The 16,482-nt window shown below is 48.2% G+C and overlaps 1 protein-coding gene across 1 annotated transcript in view; it reads left to right on the top strand.

The window, feature by feature from the left end:
- Positions 1-16,482, top strand: part of POLR1A (RNA polymerase I subunit A) — a 70,025-nt gene that overhangs the window by 15,028 nt on the left and 38,515 nt on the right. Inside the window, exons 7-13 of the mRNA XM_036435908.2 lie at positions 1,949-2,035; positions 2,941-3,046; positions 3,347-3,509; positions 6,542-6,712; positions 6,847-6,969; positions 9,735-9,965; positions 14,950-15,204. Of these exons, the coding sequence (XP_036291801.1) occupies positions 1,949-2,035; positions 2,941-3,046; positions 3,347-3,509; positions 6,542-6,712; positions 6,847-6,969; positions 9,735-9,965; positions 14,950-15,204 (1,136 nt within the window). The remainder of the gene's footprint in view (positions 1-1,948; positions 2,036-2,940; positions 3,047-3,346; positions 3,510-6,541; positions 6,713-6,846; positions 6,970-9,734; positions 9,966-14,949; positions 15,205-16,482) is intronic.

The raw sequence follows: 16,482 nt of genomic DNA, 5'->3' as shown, positions 1-16,482 counted from the left end.
TACCTCTGAGCCAAACCGGTTCCAGCCCCCTTGATTACTTTAAAAACCCTTTTACTTTAGACTAATTTTAGACTTGCAGAAGGGTTGCAAAGATAGTACAGAGTTCCCACGTACTCTTTACTCAGTTTGTTCTAATGCAGCATCTTAGATCGCCATGGTGCACCTGTCAAAACTAAGGAATTGGCATGGCACACTGCTGTTAACGAACTACAGACTTTATTTGAATTTTTCCAGTATGTTCTTTTATGTTCCAGGTTCAGCCCAGGATACCACACTGCATTTTAAAAGCCTGTTTAATGGTTTATTGTTAACCACAGGGTAGATTTTTCTGCACTTACCTACAAATAGGTCAACGCCTTTTTGTTTCATAACCCCACTCCCTTCTGTTACATTAACTGGTTGAAATATTTTTGCTTTTATAGGAATCAAAACGTTAAATGTAGACTCCTTGACCTAGCAATTCAGCTTCTGTGACTTTGTCCTAAGAATAACCACAGTGTTGTTTAACTTGTTTAAAATTGGAAATGGCTTAAATGTCTATTAATAGAGAATAGTTAACTAAATGATGGCATACCTATTCATTATTATCCACGTTACAGATTTCTCCAATAACTTGTGATAACAGCCCAGCCAGTATGGTTCAGTGCTTGAGCATCGGCCTATGAACCAGGAGGTCACTATTTGATTCCCGGTCAGGACACATGCCCGGGTTGTGGGCTGGGTCCTCAGAGAGGAGAATGGGGAGGCAACTAATGGATGATTCTCATTATTGATGTTTTTATCTGTCTCTCTGTACAACTATAGAAAAAGGCAAAAGAGTGGGTTTTTAAATGTAGATTATCTTAGCATATCTTGAACATGATATGTTTAGTATCTGACACAATGTACTGGGCACTGGGTCAGGTGCTAGAAACAAACAAAATGGGTTCCTGCCCTGATGAGTGGATTAAAAGGGAAGAAGGAACAATATTTAATTTCCATGAATGTATCCTGGGAGAAGTTGATAGTTTTAAACTTAGATGCTCACATTACTTATATCTTTGTTAACCATCTAAGTACCTGGAGTCTGACCTCTCAAGTGAGAGCCCAGCTGGTGTGGCTCGGTGGTTGAGCATGGACCCATGAACCAGGAGGTCATGGCTAGATTCCTGGTCAGGGCATATGCCCAGGTTTCGGGCTCCATCTCCATCCATCTCCGGGGGGGGGGGGGGGGGGGGGGGGGCGTGCAGGAGGTAGCCAACCGATGAGTCTTTCTCATCATTGGTGTTTCTATGTCTTTCCTCTCTGAAATCAATCAAAACATATTTTTTAAAAAATGAATCAACAACTGATTTAAAAAAATGTTCATGTCCATTTACCTATAATTTTATTTCAGTGAACATTTCTTGTAAAAGCCATGTGCATACAGGTTTTTTTGGTTTTGTTTTTTTAAATCACGGTTACTTACATCTAATAGTGAAAAAAACTGGAGTCAACCCACATGTCCAATTTAAGCGTATGGTTAAATCACTTCGGAAAACATCCTGTGAGCAGATTTTCATGCAGCCATTAAAAATGATGGTCAGGCAGCATGCCCACAAGAGCCAAGTATACAAGTAAATCAACGGTTCACATGACAGTGATGTAACACATTGTTTAAACCAAAGCATGGAAAGGGATATATAAAAGTGATAATAGTGATACAATTAATGTGATGGAATGGTGGGTGGGTTTTTTTCTTTTGCTCTATTGATTTTATAAAAGTAGTTTTGTTGTTCTAATGACTTTAAAAATTAGATTAAAGCGGGGTGGGGGTAGGAGGGGGAGATATGCAGAGCTGAAGCTATGCTGTCCTAGAGTTTTTATGATCAAATTGCAGGCTTGGTGGGATGGGGAGGAAGAATTGATAAATCCCAGTGCAAAAGGAGTGCCTGATACTGACTTAACCCGTTTCTCTCCTCTGCTCCAGGAATTGAGGAAGCTCAAATGGGAAAACGGGGGTACCTGACACCCACCAGCGCACGAGAGCATCTCAGCGCCCTTTGGAAGAATGAAGGTGCTTTATCTCCTCCTGGCTCTCATTCCCTGGGCTTACTACTTTCGTTTTTTCAAAGTTGTGGTTATTGTAGATCTCTCCTGAAGCCAATGCATAGGTCAGGGCCACCGTTCAGGTCCATTGTCATTGATGCAATATAGAAAGGAGAAGGCCTTACCTCCAGCTGTGAGGTTTCTATAGACATTCGTTTTGAAAATCAAAAAATGAACTTTAAGATGTAGTTTTAATTAGGATTGTTATTTCTTAATTCCCTACAGAAAGGAATAGAAAACCTATGCAGTATACCCAACCCTCATCCCACCCCCTCTGAGAGTGTGTCCTGGAACAGTGGTGTAACCACTGGGTGAGAATAAGCACTTACCAATGAAACTGGTGCCAAGCTTTGTCAGGGGCAGGAAAAGAGCACTCAGGGTGCCATGGTGGTGTATGTGGCAGGTTATGCGTTTTATTCATTCCCGCTGCGTTTTCTCTAAGGACACTGGAATATTAGCTTTGAATCCACAGAATAGCCCTCTTAGTAGCATCAGTGTGCAGGGATTTTGTTTTGACTTTAAGGCTAACTTTTTTGGTTTGATTTTTTCTTTCTGTATTTCAAATATATGTTTTACAAACACCAAAGTAATTGTGTACATGTGTGTACAAAACTGAGACAAGCAGCCTTTTTTATTTCCCATCCTTCCACATTTCAACACCTGGACTAAGCACTGGTGTATCTGTAGTAACATCTGTGTGCAGGCTTTCAGAGGCTATTTCTCTAATTTTTATTTAAAAAAAAAAAAGTGATTTTATTCTACATATTGTCCTATATTCTGGTGTGTTGTGTATTTTGTTCAATTAGTAAAACATTTTATCCATTCATGTTCCAACAGATTTAAATGATCTTTTTTGGTTCATTTCAAACACAGGATTCTTTCTGAACTTCCTTTTTTCGGGACTGGGAGATGTTGACATGGAGTCTAGATTCAACCCCACTATGTTCTTCCTGGATTTCTTGGTGGTGCCACCCTCAAGGTGATGCCCTTCCGTTGATTTTATTTCACCTGGAGAGGGTGCACTGGGTAACTGAATGATGGCCTCGGGAGAGGATGGAAGGGTGGCGGGCACTGAGAAATAGAACAGCAGCAGTTCTGCTTCCAGGCGGCAAGTGGAGGGAGAATTTCCCTCCCGTTTGTGCTGAATGTGGTAGGAATGCTGGTTGTCCTTTGAGTGTGGTGGGGTTTGAGATGCTTACAGTAGGGGATGGTGAGAGGCTGAAGAACATGACCCTCCCCCCTCACTAAACATTCACTGGTTTCGTGTGTCCCCCGGCAGGTATCGTCCTGTCAATCGCTTGGGAGACCAGATGTTTACCAATGGCCAGACGGTGAATTTGCAGGCTGTCATGAAGGACGTGGTTCTGATCCGAAAGCTTCTGGCATTGATGGCCCACGAACAGGAGCTGCCGTGGGATGTGGCAGCACCTGCCACAGATGAGGTGAGGGCTGTCTTGGAGCTGATGTCATAAATGCCCACGCTGAGTTCTAACTCTCCAGTGGATGCAGAGTGCTGTGGGTGCTGGGAGGGGCTGGTTGGGCTCAGTTTGGGAAAACAGGTAATGTCAGGGGGAAAGCACGGTCTGAGCATGGAAAGGTCTGAGTTCACCCCAGTGACCTTGGTTGAGCTGCTTTAATTTTGTGGACTCACCTTTACTGTCACATGGGAATGGTCTGCCAGGTTTTACACAGGTGGTTCTGGGCCACCTACCCTTGGCAGCTCTAGAAAGAAGAATTTGCTTCCCTTGGGCCCTGAGAATGTTCCTCCTGGGTCACAATCCAGATCCTAACTCACCCAGTGGTTTGGTTCCTTAGGATTTCCAGCTCTCAAGATCCTAACCCTAACCCTAACCCTAATCCCAGGAAGGCAGTGTTAAAAATTCTAGGAACTTCCCTGAATAGGACTGTGAGGTTTGGGGCCTCAGCTTCCTACTCCATTAGTGGTGGAGCTGAATTCAGTTTTCCCATTTCAGCAAACACTTCTCGAGCCCTTCAGCATGCCAGGTGGTCAGTGGGTATAGGAAGGCTTGCTGACCTCACTGAGGTCCTGCCCACCGCTGGGTGCCAGTAGGAAAGGCTTTCTCGAGCCTGAGAGACTGGACTCAGGCTGCCATAACAGTCCTGCTATGAACGAGGCCCATCACCAGGTGGCGCCCGCACTTGTCCTGGACATGCAGTTGTTACCAAACCTTTCTCCTTGGGCTTTCTTTGGGTTTCCTTAAGTTTCTGATCTGCACTGCAGGTGAGCTTTTGTTTGTTTTTGTTATTAATTCCCACTTGAGGATATTTTTTCCATGAGTTTTTAGAGAGAGTGGAAAGGGGTGCCGGAGGGGAAAGACACATCATTTGGTTGCCTCCCGTATGCACCTCAACTGGGGCTGGGGAATGAACTACAACACAGGAATCAAACCCTCAACCCTTAGGTGTACAGGCTGCCGCTCTAACCGGCCAGGACAGTGTCGGTTGCTTCTAAAAAATCCCAAGTCTAAGAGAAATGGGCCATCTTCAGGCCCTAGTCCAGTTTGGAGGAGAAAGCAACAGGACAGCCAGGTCCAGTGACCAGGGATTAGAACTTTATTTTGATGTCCCTTAAAGATTAGGTAGTCCCCTGTCAAAAACCCACAAACAACAACAACAAAGCTGAGTCTCTGAAGAAGTAAACAGTATCCTCTGATTCCCTAAGGTCCTGTTAGCTGAAGTCACAGTGCCCTCTTTCCATCTGATTATGGGACACGTTCTTCTTATTTGTTCCCTGACTTGCTTCCCACATTCTGTTCCCATGGCAGTCCTCGCACAAATTGCAAATGCCTGGCATGGGCCAGGTGCTCGCTGTGCTAGGCGCTGAGGATCCGGTGAGACAGAGTCTCTCATTTCATAAGTCACGTGGGCCTGAGTCAGGTAACGCCAGAGCAGTGAGTTAGGCTGACAGGGCCTCTGTCGTCACGCAGGTGACCATCTCTCCCTGCCTCAGCCAGAGCAGAAAATGCATCCCTCCCTCCCTGTAACTAAGGACGCCCCGCTGTTGTCAGGTTGAGGACAAGCCTACTTCATCACTAATGGCTCCCGCAGCATTCCCGTGTACTGGGTCTTCACCCTTCCTCTGCCCTCCTCCAGCACACTTCCAGGTTTCCTCTCTCATCGGACCCACACGGAGGGACATGGAGCCGTCTGTCAGCGCCTGTGTCATCCTCAGCTGGAGGGGCCCGGTGGTGGCTGGACAGTGCCAGTAGATGGTGCTCTTAGGCAGCTTAAGGCCTCAGGGCCTATCTCCTAGTCAGAGGGGAGAAGAGAAGGAAGCAGAGCCAGGGACAGAAAAGGATTGGATAAATATTCCAGTGAAGCTGGAGATCAGCCAGTCCCTCGACATAGCCCAATCGGGGATCCACATCCTCACTAATGTTATAAAAAATCATATGGGCCGAAATCGGTTTGGCTCATTGGAGGGGTCTTCAAACTACGGCCCGCGGGCCACATGCGGCCCGCAGAGGAGTCTGATCCGGCCCGCCAGGTTTTTTGGGCAGTGAACGCAGCCGAGGTGTTACAGTAGGAATTAGTAGTTCATATAGTCCGGCCCTCCAGCTCTCTGAGGGACCGTGATCTGGCCCCCACTTTAAAAAGTTTGAGGACCCCTGGCAGAGCGTTGGCCTGTGGACTGAGAGGTCCCAGATTCGATTCCAGTCAAGGGCATGTACATTGGTTGCGGGCACATCCCCAGTTAGGGGTGTACAGGAGGCAGCTGGTTGATGATTCTCTCATCGATGTTTCGAAGTCTCTATCCCTCTCCCTTCCTCTGTAAAAAATCAATAAAATATATTTTTTAAAAAATCATATGGCAAATGTTTTTTCCTTCTAAGAAATTTTCCACCTGCATTTTAATAAATATAGCTATAACTCCGTCTGAGAATCTGTTACCTGGTAGGATAACAGAGTTTCATAAAAAGAGTATGATGGAGGAAGAATTAGCTAGGGTTGCCTTAAAAACGGGACATTGAGGGACTTCAGCAACTGCTGCTAGCAGTTTGATGAAACAAGCTGCCATGTTAAGAGAGCCCACAGGGCAAATAATTGAAGGTGTCGTTGACTAGGAACTGAGGCTCAGTCTGGCAGCCCTTGAGAAATGGAATTCGGCCAACAAGCATGTCAGCTTAGAGCTATCCCCAGCGAACCTTCACATGAGAGCCCAGCGCTGGCCGATGGCATCACAACCTGGGAGACACGGCAGCACAAAAGCCAGTGAAGCTCTGCCCTGACAGAACTGTGAGACAATGAATGTGTGTTGGCCTATGAGAAAAGAAAGAAGCCTGCTTATAACATTGAGTTCATTTCACTACTGGAAAGAGACCGGCTAGGAAGGATGTAATGGGGCTCATGTTTCATTGATGTGAGCTGACGCTAGAGTAAGCAAGAAAAATAAAACCAAGCCTGCATTTCTGAGGGTTTTCCATCATGCTTGTATTCTTGGTTGTCTTGCCAGGAAAAAGACTCTTCGGATGGGATGGACCGATCCTTTTTGAGTATGCTTCCAGGCCAGTCCCTCACAGACAAACTTTACAACATTTGGATTCGCCTTCAGAGCCACGTCAATATTGTGTTTGATAGCGAGATGGACAAATTAATGACGGAAAAGTACCCTGGCATTAGACAGGTGAGCAATTAGTTGGATTCCCATTGCTAGTTGAAGGGGTCAAATAAGCATTTGTATTGAACCAAGAAAATAAACATACTTGATTTTTTTTTTTATTTAAATGCCTTCTTTGGATTCCCCTTCCCCACCTATAGATCCTTGAGAAGAAGGAGGGCTTATTCCGAAAGCACATGATGGGAAAGCGAGTAGACTACGCGGCCCGTTCCGTCATCTGCCCAGACATGTACATCAACACCAACGAGATCGGAATCCCCATGGTGCGTGCGGAGGGCCCTGCTGGCTGCTGCTGGGCGGCCCGTGGGAGTGTGGAGGAGGACCCGAGGGAAGGCGTGTGGCAGGTTGTGTGACTTGGGGGACAGCTTTTCCCTCTTTTTGGTTCAGTCGTTTGGAGGGGATGCGAGGCTGTGTGATGGCATTGCTCTCACTCCTTGCCGGGTCCCCAAATACCTCCCTCTAAGGAAGACCCTCTCCTGGGCCACCAGGGAGCTGACTGTCCACCCGCATCTCTTCCCCCTGCCTGTCTTGGCCTTGTCTTTACAGCCTCCTCGTCACCGTGGCTGCACAACAGGGAAGGGATTTCATCTCACGGGCTCCCTGGTGCCAGGAGTCAGGGATGTGTGCCCTTGGTTGCCAGGGGGAGGGAGGAGGGTGCGCTGCCAGAGAGGAGGCGTGTGTGAGTGGTCCATCCTCCCACTTCCTCTGGGTAAGCGGTTCACCCCTTCCACCCATTAGTGTTTCCGTAGGGAGCCAGATTCCTCTCTCACTTCCCCGCCAGCGCAAGCCGCGGTGCTCTTTAGAGCAGCCCTTTAATCGGCTTCCTCCTTAATGGGCCTTGAGGTCAGTGATAATGAAGATGGTTTAATTCCCTCCGTGGAGAGTGTCATTTCTGCTTGCCCTGCCCTGCTGCTGCTGCTCTCGGGGGAGTGCTGGGGACGAGCGGAGCTCTCCGCCTCCTCCTGGCACTAGGGCTTCCTCAGCAAGAGCAGGAGAGTCAGGGGACATTCAGTCTGTGCCCACCACCTTCGGGAACTTAAGGTCTTTGCTGGGAAAGGCATCATGGAGCCAGTGGGGATGCTCGAGTCTGAGGCCCCGGGAAGAGAGACCACAGCTGGTTTGTTGCTTTTTCTGGGCAGAGGGGGCTGCCCCTCTTGGCTTTGGCCTCGAGGTGTCTAGTGTCCCAGCTTTGGGGGAGACTGTTAGTGCTGCCTTCTCTTTCCACATTCAGCCTCGTTCTTGGATCGATTTGAGCTCATTTGGTAATGGCTGTCCCCTCACCTTCAGCCTGCCCCCAACCCCCAACCTGCCTCAGGTCTCGGAGCCATGGCGGCCCAGGGTTGTTGCTCACTGATGGCTGTGAGGAGCAGAGCGTGTGAAACTGCTCTTGGTCCTTGGGGTACACCCTTCCCCCGGCACCTGTGGAGAGGTGTTATGGGAGCAAAGGAGGGGAAATACGACTCAGTAGTGAACCCCATAGACTAGAGCGCCCCCCATGAAGCTCACATGCCAGTGGTAGAGACACATAAACAGGAACGAAACCCTCAGGCAGGGTCAGTGCATCAGCGAAAGTGGAACAGGAAGGAAAGGGAGGGGAACTATGTATGGGAAGGGAGCGTAGGAAGGCCGCTCTCAAGGTGCTGCTGGGGCCGAGAACGGGACAAAATTCAACGAGGTCCCTTACGAAGGACTCAGACTCTCGGAGGTATTTGTGTGCATTTAGAAGCATCAAAGAGTTTAGACTATTCAGTAGCTCAGAAACTCCCTGAAGCAGGGAACTTGTTTTCCTTGGAGTGGACACACTGTAGTCCTATGTACAGTGGGGCGCTGCGTCATCTTGTGTCTCAGGAAGCTGAGTTGGTTTCCGGTGCCACCTTGACTGTGATGGCTGTCAGAGCCGCCGAGTAAAGAGATCCCGATGCCATGTCTGGGCTCGGGAAAGAGCCTCAATCAATTGGTGATGCCTGCTGGTGGTACTTGAAGGCCAGCACTCGCCACTTCTCTCAAGCTAGTGTCCCATTCTGTGTTCCCTTTGGGGTCCATGAATTTATAGGCAGAGGAGGAAATGATGTTGTTTTAGAATGGGTTAAAAAATTCTTACATGTTTAGCCAATGTAAGTATCAATCCATAAACCAAAAGGTCACAGTTTGATTCCTGGTCAGGGCACATGGCCAAGTTTCTGGCTCCATCCCCAATAGAGGGCATGCCGGAGGCAGCCGATTGATGTTTCTCTCTCTGCCTTTCTCTCTCAAATCAGTAAAACAGAAAGAATGGGTCTGTGAAAAATGCTGCAGTGGACATATAGGTACATATATCCTTACAAATAAATATCTCAAATAAAAAATGTTATGTGCCTTCTACATAACAATCTACTCAGATCATTCTCTTCAGAGAGAATTCTGGGACAGGGCCCAAACTCTGTTCCCTTAAGGCAGGGGTGGGAAGCATCTGGCCCCTGGGCCATATAAGGCCTGAGAAATCATTTGGTCTGGCCCTGCCAAGGCATTGTGGGTAAGTCAATTAAATATAGCAGGCTCATTTAAAAAATTGTTTTTAATTGATTTCAGAGAGGAAGGGAGAGGGAGAGAGAGAGAGAAACATCAATAATGAGAGGGAATCATGGATTGGCTGACTCTTGAACATCCCCTACTGGGGATTGAGCCTAAAACCTGGGCATGTGCCTTGACCGGGTATTGAACCAGTGACCTTCTGGTTCATATCTAATGCTCAGTCACTGAGCCATGCCACCCGGCTAGCAGGCTGATTTTTAAGTTAATAATTTTGTATGGCCCGAATGATGTTATAAATATCTAAATGGCCCTTGGCAGAAAAACATTTCCTCACCCCTGCCTTTAGGCCTCGCATATGGAGATACGGCTTATGGAAAAGACAGACAGGATGCTGCTTTTTGGATAAGACCACACCTGCACGTCTTTGAGAAAGTCACACAGCTTGTTGAGTCAGACTTCGGGTCCATGTAACCTTTCTTGCCCACCCTGAGTCTTTATATCCATTTATCATTTTCAGGTGTTTGCCACAAAACTGACCTATCCTCAGCCAGTTACCCCCTGGAATGTTCAGGAACTGAGACAAGCAGTCATCAATGGCCCCAATGTGCACCCGGGAGCCTCCATGGTCATCAATGAGGACGGCAGTCGCACAGCCCTGAGCCCTGTGGACCTAACCCAGCGGGAAGCCGTGGCTAAACAGCTCCTGACACCAGCCACCGGGGCACTGAAACCCCAGGGGACAAAAGTTGTGAGTAGTGGGAAGATTTGATCAGTGAGTGCTGGCTGAGGGGACGCTGGGGCTGCAGTGAGTGCTGGCTGTGAGGGTGCTGGGGCTGCAGTGAGTGCTGGCTGTGAGGGTGCTGGGGCTGCAGTGAGTGCTGGCTGTGAGGGTGCTGGGGCTGCAGTGAGTGCTGGCTGTGAGGGTGCTGGGGCTGCAGTGAGTGCTGGCTGTGAGGTGCTGGGGCTGCAGTGAGTGCTGGCTGAGGGGACGCTGGGGCTGCAGTGAGTGCTGGGGCTGCAGTGAGTGCTGGCTGAGGGGTTGCTGGGGCTGCAGTGAGTGCTGGCTGTGGGGACACTGTGTGAGCAGTTTCTGCCTTCCTGAGATAAAGTTTCTCCTACATGTGGGTGTTCCCTAGGGGCTTCATGGTGCTTACTCTATCTCTTAGCTGGAACTGAAGCTCCTGGGCCCCTGACACCAGGGTTAAAGCTTCATCTGGCTGTCTCACACCACGCAGCACAATGCTGGGCACACATCAGGAGTTTGAGAAGCTCTTTAATACAATCTCAGTTGTGGCCTCCGCAAGAGAATTTGCTGTCCTTTACTAGGGCTACGCAGAGGGTGGTGCTCAGATCATCAGCATTTCTGGAGCTTGAGAGAAATAGATGTGTTCCGTCCGTCCCTGGCTCTTCCCCCCACCCCCCACCCCTCCTGCCTCTCACCTACAGAACTGGAATCGCTGGGAATGGGGCCCAGTTTCACATTCTCTCTGCATGCTAAGGTTTGAGAACTGCCCCAAAGAAGGGAAATATTCTGTCAGTGATAATGACAGGTTTTATCGGCTGCTTCAGTTTCAGGCAGTTGCTGATGTTGGTCTATGGCGCCTTTCTAGGGGATCCTGAGTCTTATCTAAGCTCCACTGGGGCAAGAGTAAAGGGCTGCCTAGCTGTGTTGGCTGAGAGCGTGAAATCAGCAGGTGACAGCATTTGTCAAAAATAGCCATTTGTGCCGGCAGAGGGTAGCAGATGATTGTGGCAGAAGTTGTTAGAGTTCTATAGTTTCAGTCTAGGTTTCTCACTGACAGCCCAGCCTCGGGGGGGCTGACTGGGTCTTTAGCAATGGGTCAGGGCATTGTTCTTTGCTCAGCCCTGAAAGAACTTTGGAAGAGAAACAGAGGAAAAGGAAGCACTCTTGGCCTTTTTGTGGGACCAACAAGGTTTCCACCATTCTTCACCAAGGCCTGTTGTCTGCTTCTTCCGTTTTCAGCTCTCCTGAGGTAGACCAGTAACATGCCACGTGGTTTCCACTTGGGTGGCAGGGGCACATGCAGAAACAGAACAAGCCACCAACTTTTCTTTCTAGTGCATTCAGATTTGTGTTTAGGCTCACAGGTTATTCTGCTCTCTTTAAGTGCTTGGTGTTTTTCTAGGAGAGGTGTAGGTACAAGAGAAGTCCAGGTATATTTCATTGAATTTTCAGTAAACTCACGTCGAGCATGTGAAACAGCCTCAGTAGGAATTTTGAGAGAAAAATTGAGAGAGGAAGGCAGAGTGGGGTTCGGCGGTACTGAGTGAGGGCCCACTGCTGCTATGCGCTGCACTTTGCCAGTCACCAGACCAGGCCCCGCCACCCTGGAGCTAAATGTGTTAAGTGCTGGGGCAGACACAATGGGGAGTAGAGTGGAGGCGGTGACTTGATGTGCGTGAGCTTGAGAAGAAAGGAGTCTGAGGGCAGTGTTGCAGGGTGGGCTGGAGAGTTTGGAGACATCAGGAGTCAGGTGAGGGCTACAGGAAACCCCTGTGGAGGGACAGATCCAGACTGAGGTTCATGAAGGAGGCTGAGGTGCGAGGGACCACCTTGGACCCAATGATGTGGCCCAGGGGCAAAGGCAAGGAGGGACTTATGAAAGGAAAGAGGAACCTGAGGACTCAGGATGATTATCTTTTTGATGTTGTCATTAATCCTCACCTGAGGATATTTTTTCCATTGATTTTTAGAGAGAGTGGAAGGGGGGGGAGGGGCGAGAGAGAGAGAGAGAGAGAGAGAGAGAGAGAGAGAGAGAGAGAGAGGGGCAGAGAGAGGCATCGATGTGAGAGCAGACACATGCATTGGTTGCTTCTCGCATGTGCCCTAACCATGGTTGGGGACCAAGCCTGTAACCAATGGACGTGCCCTTGACCAGAATCAAACCCACTACCTTTCAGTCCGAGGGCCAATGCTGTAACCACTGAACCAAACCAGATAGGGCAGGATGATTATCTCTATTCTCCAAAATCTCAGTAATGTCACATATAATACTTACACATTTCATAAAATATTCTTGCACTTACAGCCTGTTTGCAATTTGTAAGGACTTTGGTTAATGGCGTTGTGTGTGGATCAGGACCAGGCTGGGGCTGGGTGAAGTGACAGGTCCCGGTGAGGATGAGAGGGTTAAGAGAGAAGGGGAAAGGGTGACTGGAAGACCTATTTCCTGGGAGGTGTGATGCCTCTGCTGCTTCTGTGGGCCTGGTAAACGGAGGAGGAAGTGGCCAGGAGGGCTGAGACGTAGTTCTCAGCCCAGCAGTCTGCCAGAAGCTGACTTTGGCTCCGGGTCTGCCTCTGAAAGCTCTGACCCGGGCACTGGGCACACTAATTTTCACTGCAATGTTTATTTAGAGACAAGAGAAAGGAAGGGCCTCAGGTTTTCGTTGGCCAGGGGAACACCCTGAGCTCCAGGGTTTCTGTTTGCATTGGCTGGTGCCTGCCCGTCTGGCCTGCGTGCCTTCCCAGCTGTGGGCTTTGCTTATACTGGAGGATGTGTCAAAGCTGTGAGACTCAGATCCAAGGCCCGGCCTGGAGGTTTGGGCCTGGGCCACAGGTCCAGAAATTTCTCCCCTGAGAGCCTAAGGAAATATGACCTTGAAAGTCAGCTCAGGCTCCGGGGCATGCCCTACGCAAATGCTTATGGGATCTTCAGAATCCAGGTCTCCTTGGAAACGTGGATGTGGGGGCAGGAAGGCGGAGTTGGAATTTCTCAGGAAGCAGAAAGACTTACTCCACCAGGTGCTCTTGGGCCTGCCTTTCAGGATGTGGGGGGTTTGCCCCTTCCTTCCTGAGCTGGGGGAGGAGGAATCGGGGGAGGGAGGCGGAATGCATCTGTTGTATCCTCTACCCCCTCTGTCTCCAACCTTCTGATGCAGATGCATAAATGTGGACAACGTAAGACTACACTGGCCTTGTCATAATTTGTTGTCCCCCAGCCTGTTGTCTGCTGGGATTTAGAGGAAACTTGGGGTGCAGAAAAGTCTCACCCCATCTCCATGATTCCCCTGGTTGCTGAGGGGGCATGCAGATTAGTTGGAGGAGCAGTTGCCTTTATGTATTTGTTCTTTTATTTTATTTTTTAAATATATTTTTGTTTATTTCAGAGATGAAGGTGGGGAGAGAGAGAGAGAAACATCAGTGATGTGAGAGAATCATTCATCAGCTGCCTCCTCCATGCTTCCTACAGGGCATGTGCCCTGATTGGGAATGGAACCGTGACCTCCTGGTTCATAGGTTAACACAACCACTGAGCCACACCAGCCGGGCTATGCATTTGTTTTTTAAAGTAGCATTTATATTTATCATTTAGGAAGCCCGATGGTTAATGTAACATAAGATAAAGGCAGTAAAAGTATCAACAAGCCTAATGTTAAAGCAAGCTTTGTGGAGGGAGGTGTTCTGTCAGGAGGACATGACCAATAACATATTGTGAGAGAGGAAAATGCAGAAGTGGAGGTTATCTTTAAGGCTTTAAGGGGTAAAATTAGTTGTGGTTTTTATCTTCTTCAAATTAGCCTGATTTCTGTTTTTCCCTCAAAGTGAGCATACCACTTGTGCAATAGTTCTTGCTTTCTTCAAAAATAGTTTTAAGATTTTTTTAAAATACTCTTGCAGAGGTAAATAAATGCTCATTGTAACATAAGCAATAATCAGATGTATAACGGTAATAAAAATAATGTAATGATAACCTGTGCCTTACCTTCCCCATGTGTCCCTGCCCCTGAGGAGACCATAGTAACAGGTTATTGAGAATCCAAGCCCCCTTTTCCCTTGTGTATGTAAACATAGAGAGACGGGATGGGTTTTAAATTACCTCAGTCCATCACTGTAGACAGCATCTGGATATGTTTTTTATGTTGGAATACATTATTGCCATCACTTCAGGACTAGTAGAGATTTAACTTGGCCTTTTTCATCACTGCATAATATTCCATACTTTACACCATGATTTATTCCCCTGGGCCCCTTCAGTGGACAGCCAGGTTATTTTCAGTTTTTGCCACTGAAAGCAGTGTGCTACGTCAACAATTTATATAACCGTGCATTAGCGCTCTTTTTCTTCTGAAAGGCCAAAAAGGAAATGAGTTTTAAATGTTCTAGAATCTATTTTCAAATTGCTTTCCCAAAGCCTATGGCAATTTAAGCTTTTTAATAATTTTTTGAGTGTCCTGGGAGTCAAGAACCCCAGCGGTCCTGGCTCTGCTGTATGAGGTTGGGCAAGGTATTTGTAAAATGTGGAATTTATACTTAGAGTAACATACGCCTGTGTGAGCGTCAGGGGTGAGGGATGCTGGAGTTCTGCCAGATCCTTTCAAATCCAAGGCTCTTAGGATTCTACCAGATATGCTCCCTTCAGAAGTGCTCATTTCTTTCTTCAGATTAGTTCTCTGAGGAATCCAGAAAGGCCATGCATCTCTGAAGGAGACAGATGCCTGGAGCCTTATCTGTTGCTATACATACCTGAGCCCAGAACCTGGATGGAGCTATGCTGCACTAGTAGCGATTTCTCAAAGCACCAGAGAGACCAGCAGCTATTTCTCAAAGATTTTTAGAATTTTGCTCCAGACTAAAATTTCCCTTTTATTTGGTTGAATAAAGCATGACACAGATAGAAACCACACTCGGCCAGGCTGAGGTAAGCTCTTGGGATAGTGGTAATGATGTTGAAGTTGCTGCTGATCACAGTCTGTCCTACGCTCTGGCCCAGGTGTGCCGGCACGTGAAGAACGGGGACATTCTCCTGCTGAACCGACAGCCCACCCTGCACAGGCCTTCCATCCAGGCGCACCGCGCCCGCATCCTGCCCGGAGAGAAAGTCCTGCGGCTCCACTACGCCAACTGCAAGGCCTATAACGCTGACTTTGATGGAGACGAGATGAATGCCCACTTCCCCCAGAGTGAACTGGGCCGGGCCGAGGCCTACGTCCTGGCCTGCACAGATCAGCAGTACCTTGTTCCCAAGGTAGGTCTGACCTTGAGGCTGGTCCGCAGTCATCGCTGGCACAGCGTGGCCCTTTTGATCTGGGCCTTCTACAGCTCCTGGGGTCAGGGGACAGCTCAGGGCAGAAGCATGTGGATCATAGGGTCCTGGCTTCCTCCAGTTGGGGTTTCGGCCCTCTAGTTGCTTAGAGCCAGGGAAAGGTTTCTGTGTTGCTGCCTCTTAAAAATAGAAATCATAAGATTCATCACCAAAAGTTACATAATAGGTCTTGTCTTCCAGTCTTATGTTTATTACCCTTGGCAAGGAGCAGCATCCCAACTGTGCTGGGCCCCGTGGTTCTCGGATGACTTTGATCCTTTGAATTCTGATATGCGTGAGTTTTAAGAGACAACTCCAAGGGCTGAATGAGAGCCCCTTCCAGGCCACAGAGGCCTCTCCTCTTTGAGCCCCTTCCTTCCCATTCCAAGGTTGGTTCTCAGAGGCAGACCCATGTGAACACGGCCGTCCAGAGGAACCCTGGGAAGGCAGCTTCCCTCCCCTGGCCTGCCCATTCTCATTAAGTGGCAGAGGCCAGAGTCAGCATGCTCAGGGGAGGAACAGAGTGGGGAAAGAGCCAGTCCCTCCCTTGTCTCTCACTTCTTACCTCCTCACCCTAAGGCCTGGGGTCTTTTAAATTATAAGCCTTTGCATCACAGTGATTCACAATAACACATTCACTTGGACTATAGTGGAGTATGAAAGAACTACTAGTGATAGCAGTAGGATTGTGGCTACCATTTCCAAGTACTTTTTCAGCACCAGACACTGCAAAGGACTTTGGAGGCTTCTCCTTTCACCCTCCCGGCAAAGGGCAGAGTTGGTGCTGTTGTGTCCACATTTACACAAAAGTGTTGTTGCTTGCCTCGACACAGCTGAGAAGCACGAGGAAGTACAGGAGCTCCCAGGTTCTCTGGGGTTTTATTCGTATCCCCTCTCTGGGCCCTGCCCGCCTTCTGCAGAAGGCATGGAGACACACCACAGTAGCTTCATGTGGACCCAAATGTTTGAGTTTAACTTTATTTCCCTCCTCTGCCCACTTTAACCGGCTGTTGATTAGAGAAAGTCTGAAAGTAGGAAGGAGTAGTTAGGACCCACTCAGGTCACTCAGAAATTGAAGAAATAGTTTTCTAATTTTTACTACTAATTTGACTAATAATTACAGTAGAAGATACACTTGGAATAATGCGATTAATTTGGAAATTGGCTTTTTGCCTTTTCATGTAAAACAATGGTGGTCGTAGCTGGGGTAGTGGTGGCAAT

The sequence above is a fragment of the Pipistrellus kuhlii genome, unplaced genomic scaffold, assembly GCF_014108245.1.
Source record: "Pipistrellus kuhlii isolate mPipKuh1 unplaced genomic scaffold, mPipKuh1.p scaffold_m20_p_13, whole genome shotgun sequence".
In the NCBI taxonomy this organism is placed as follows: domain Eukaryota; kingdom Metazoa; phylum Chordata; class Mammalia; order Chiroptera; family Vespertilionidae; genus Pipistrellus; species Pipistrellus kuhlii.
The sequence above is the reverse complement of the archived record's forward strand: the minus strand, read 5'-3'. Positions and strand labels throughout refer to the sequence as shown.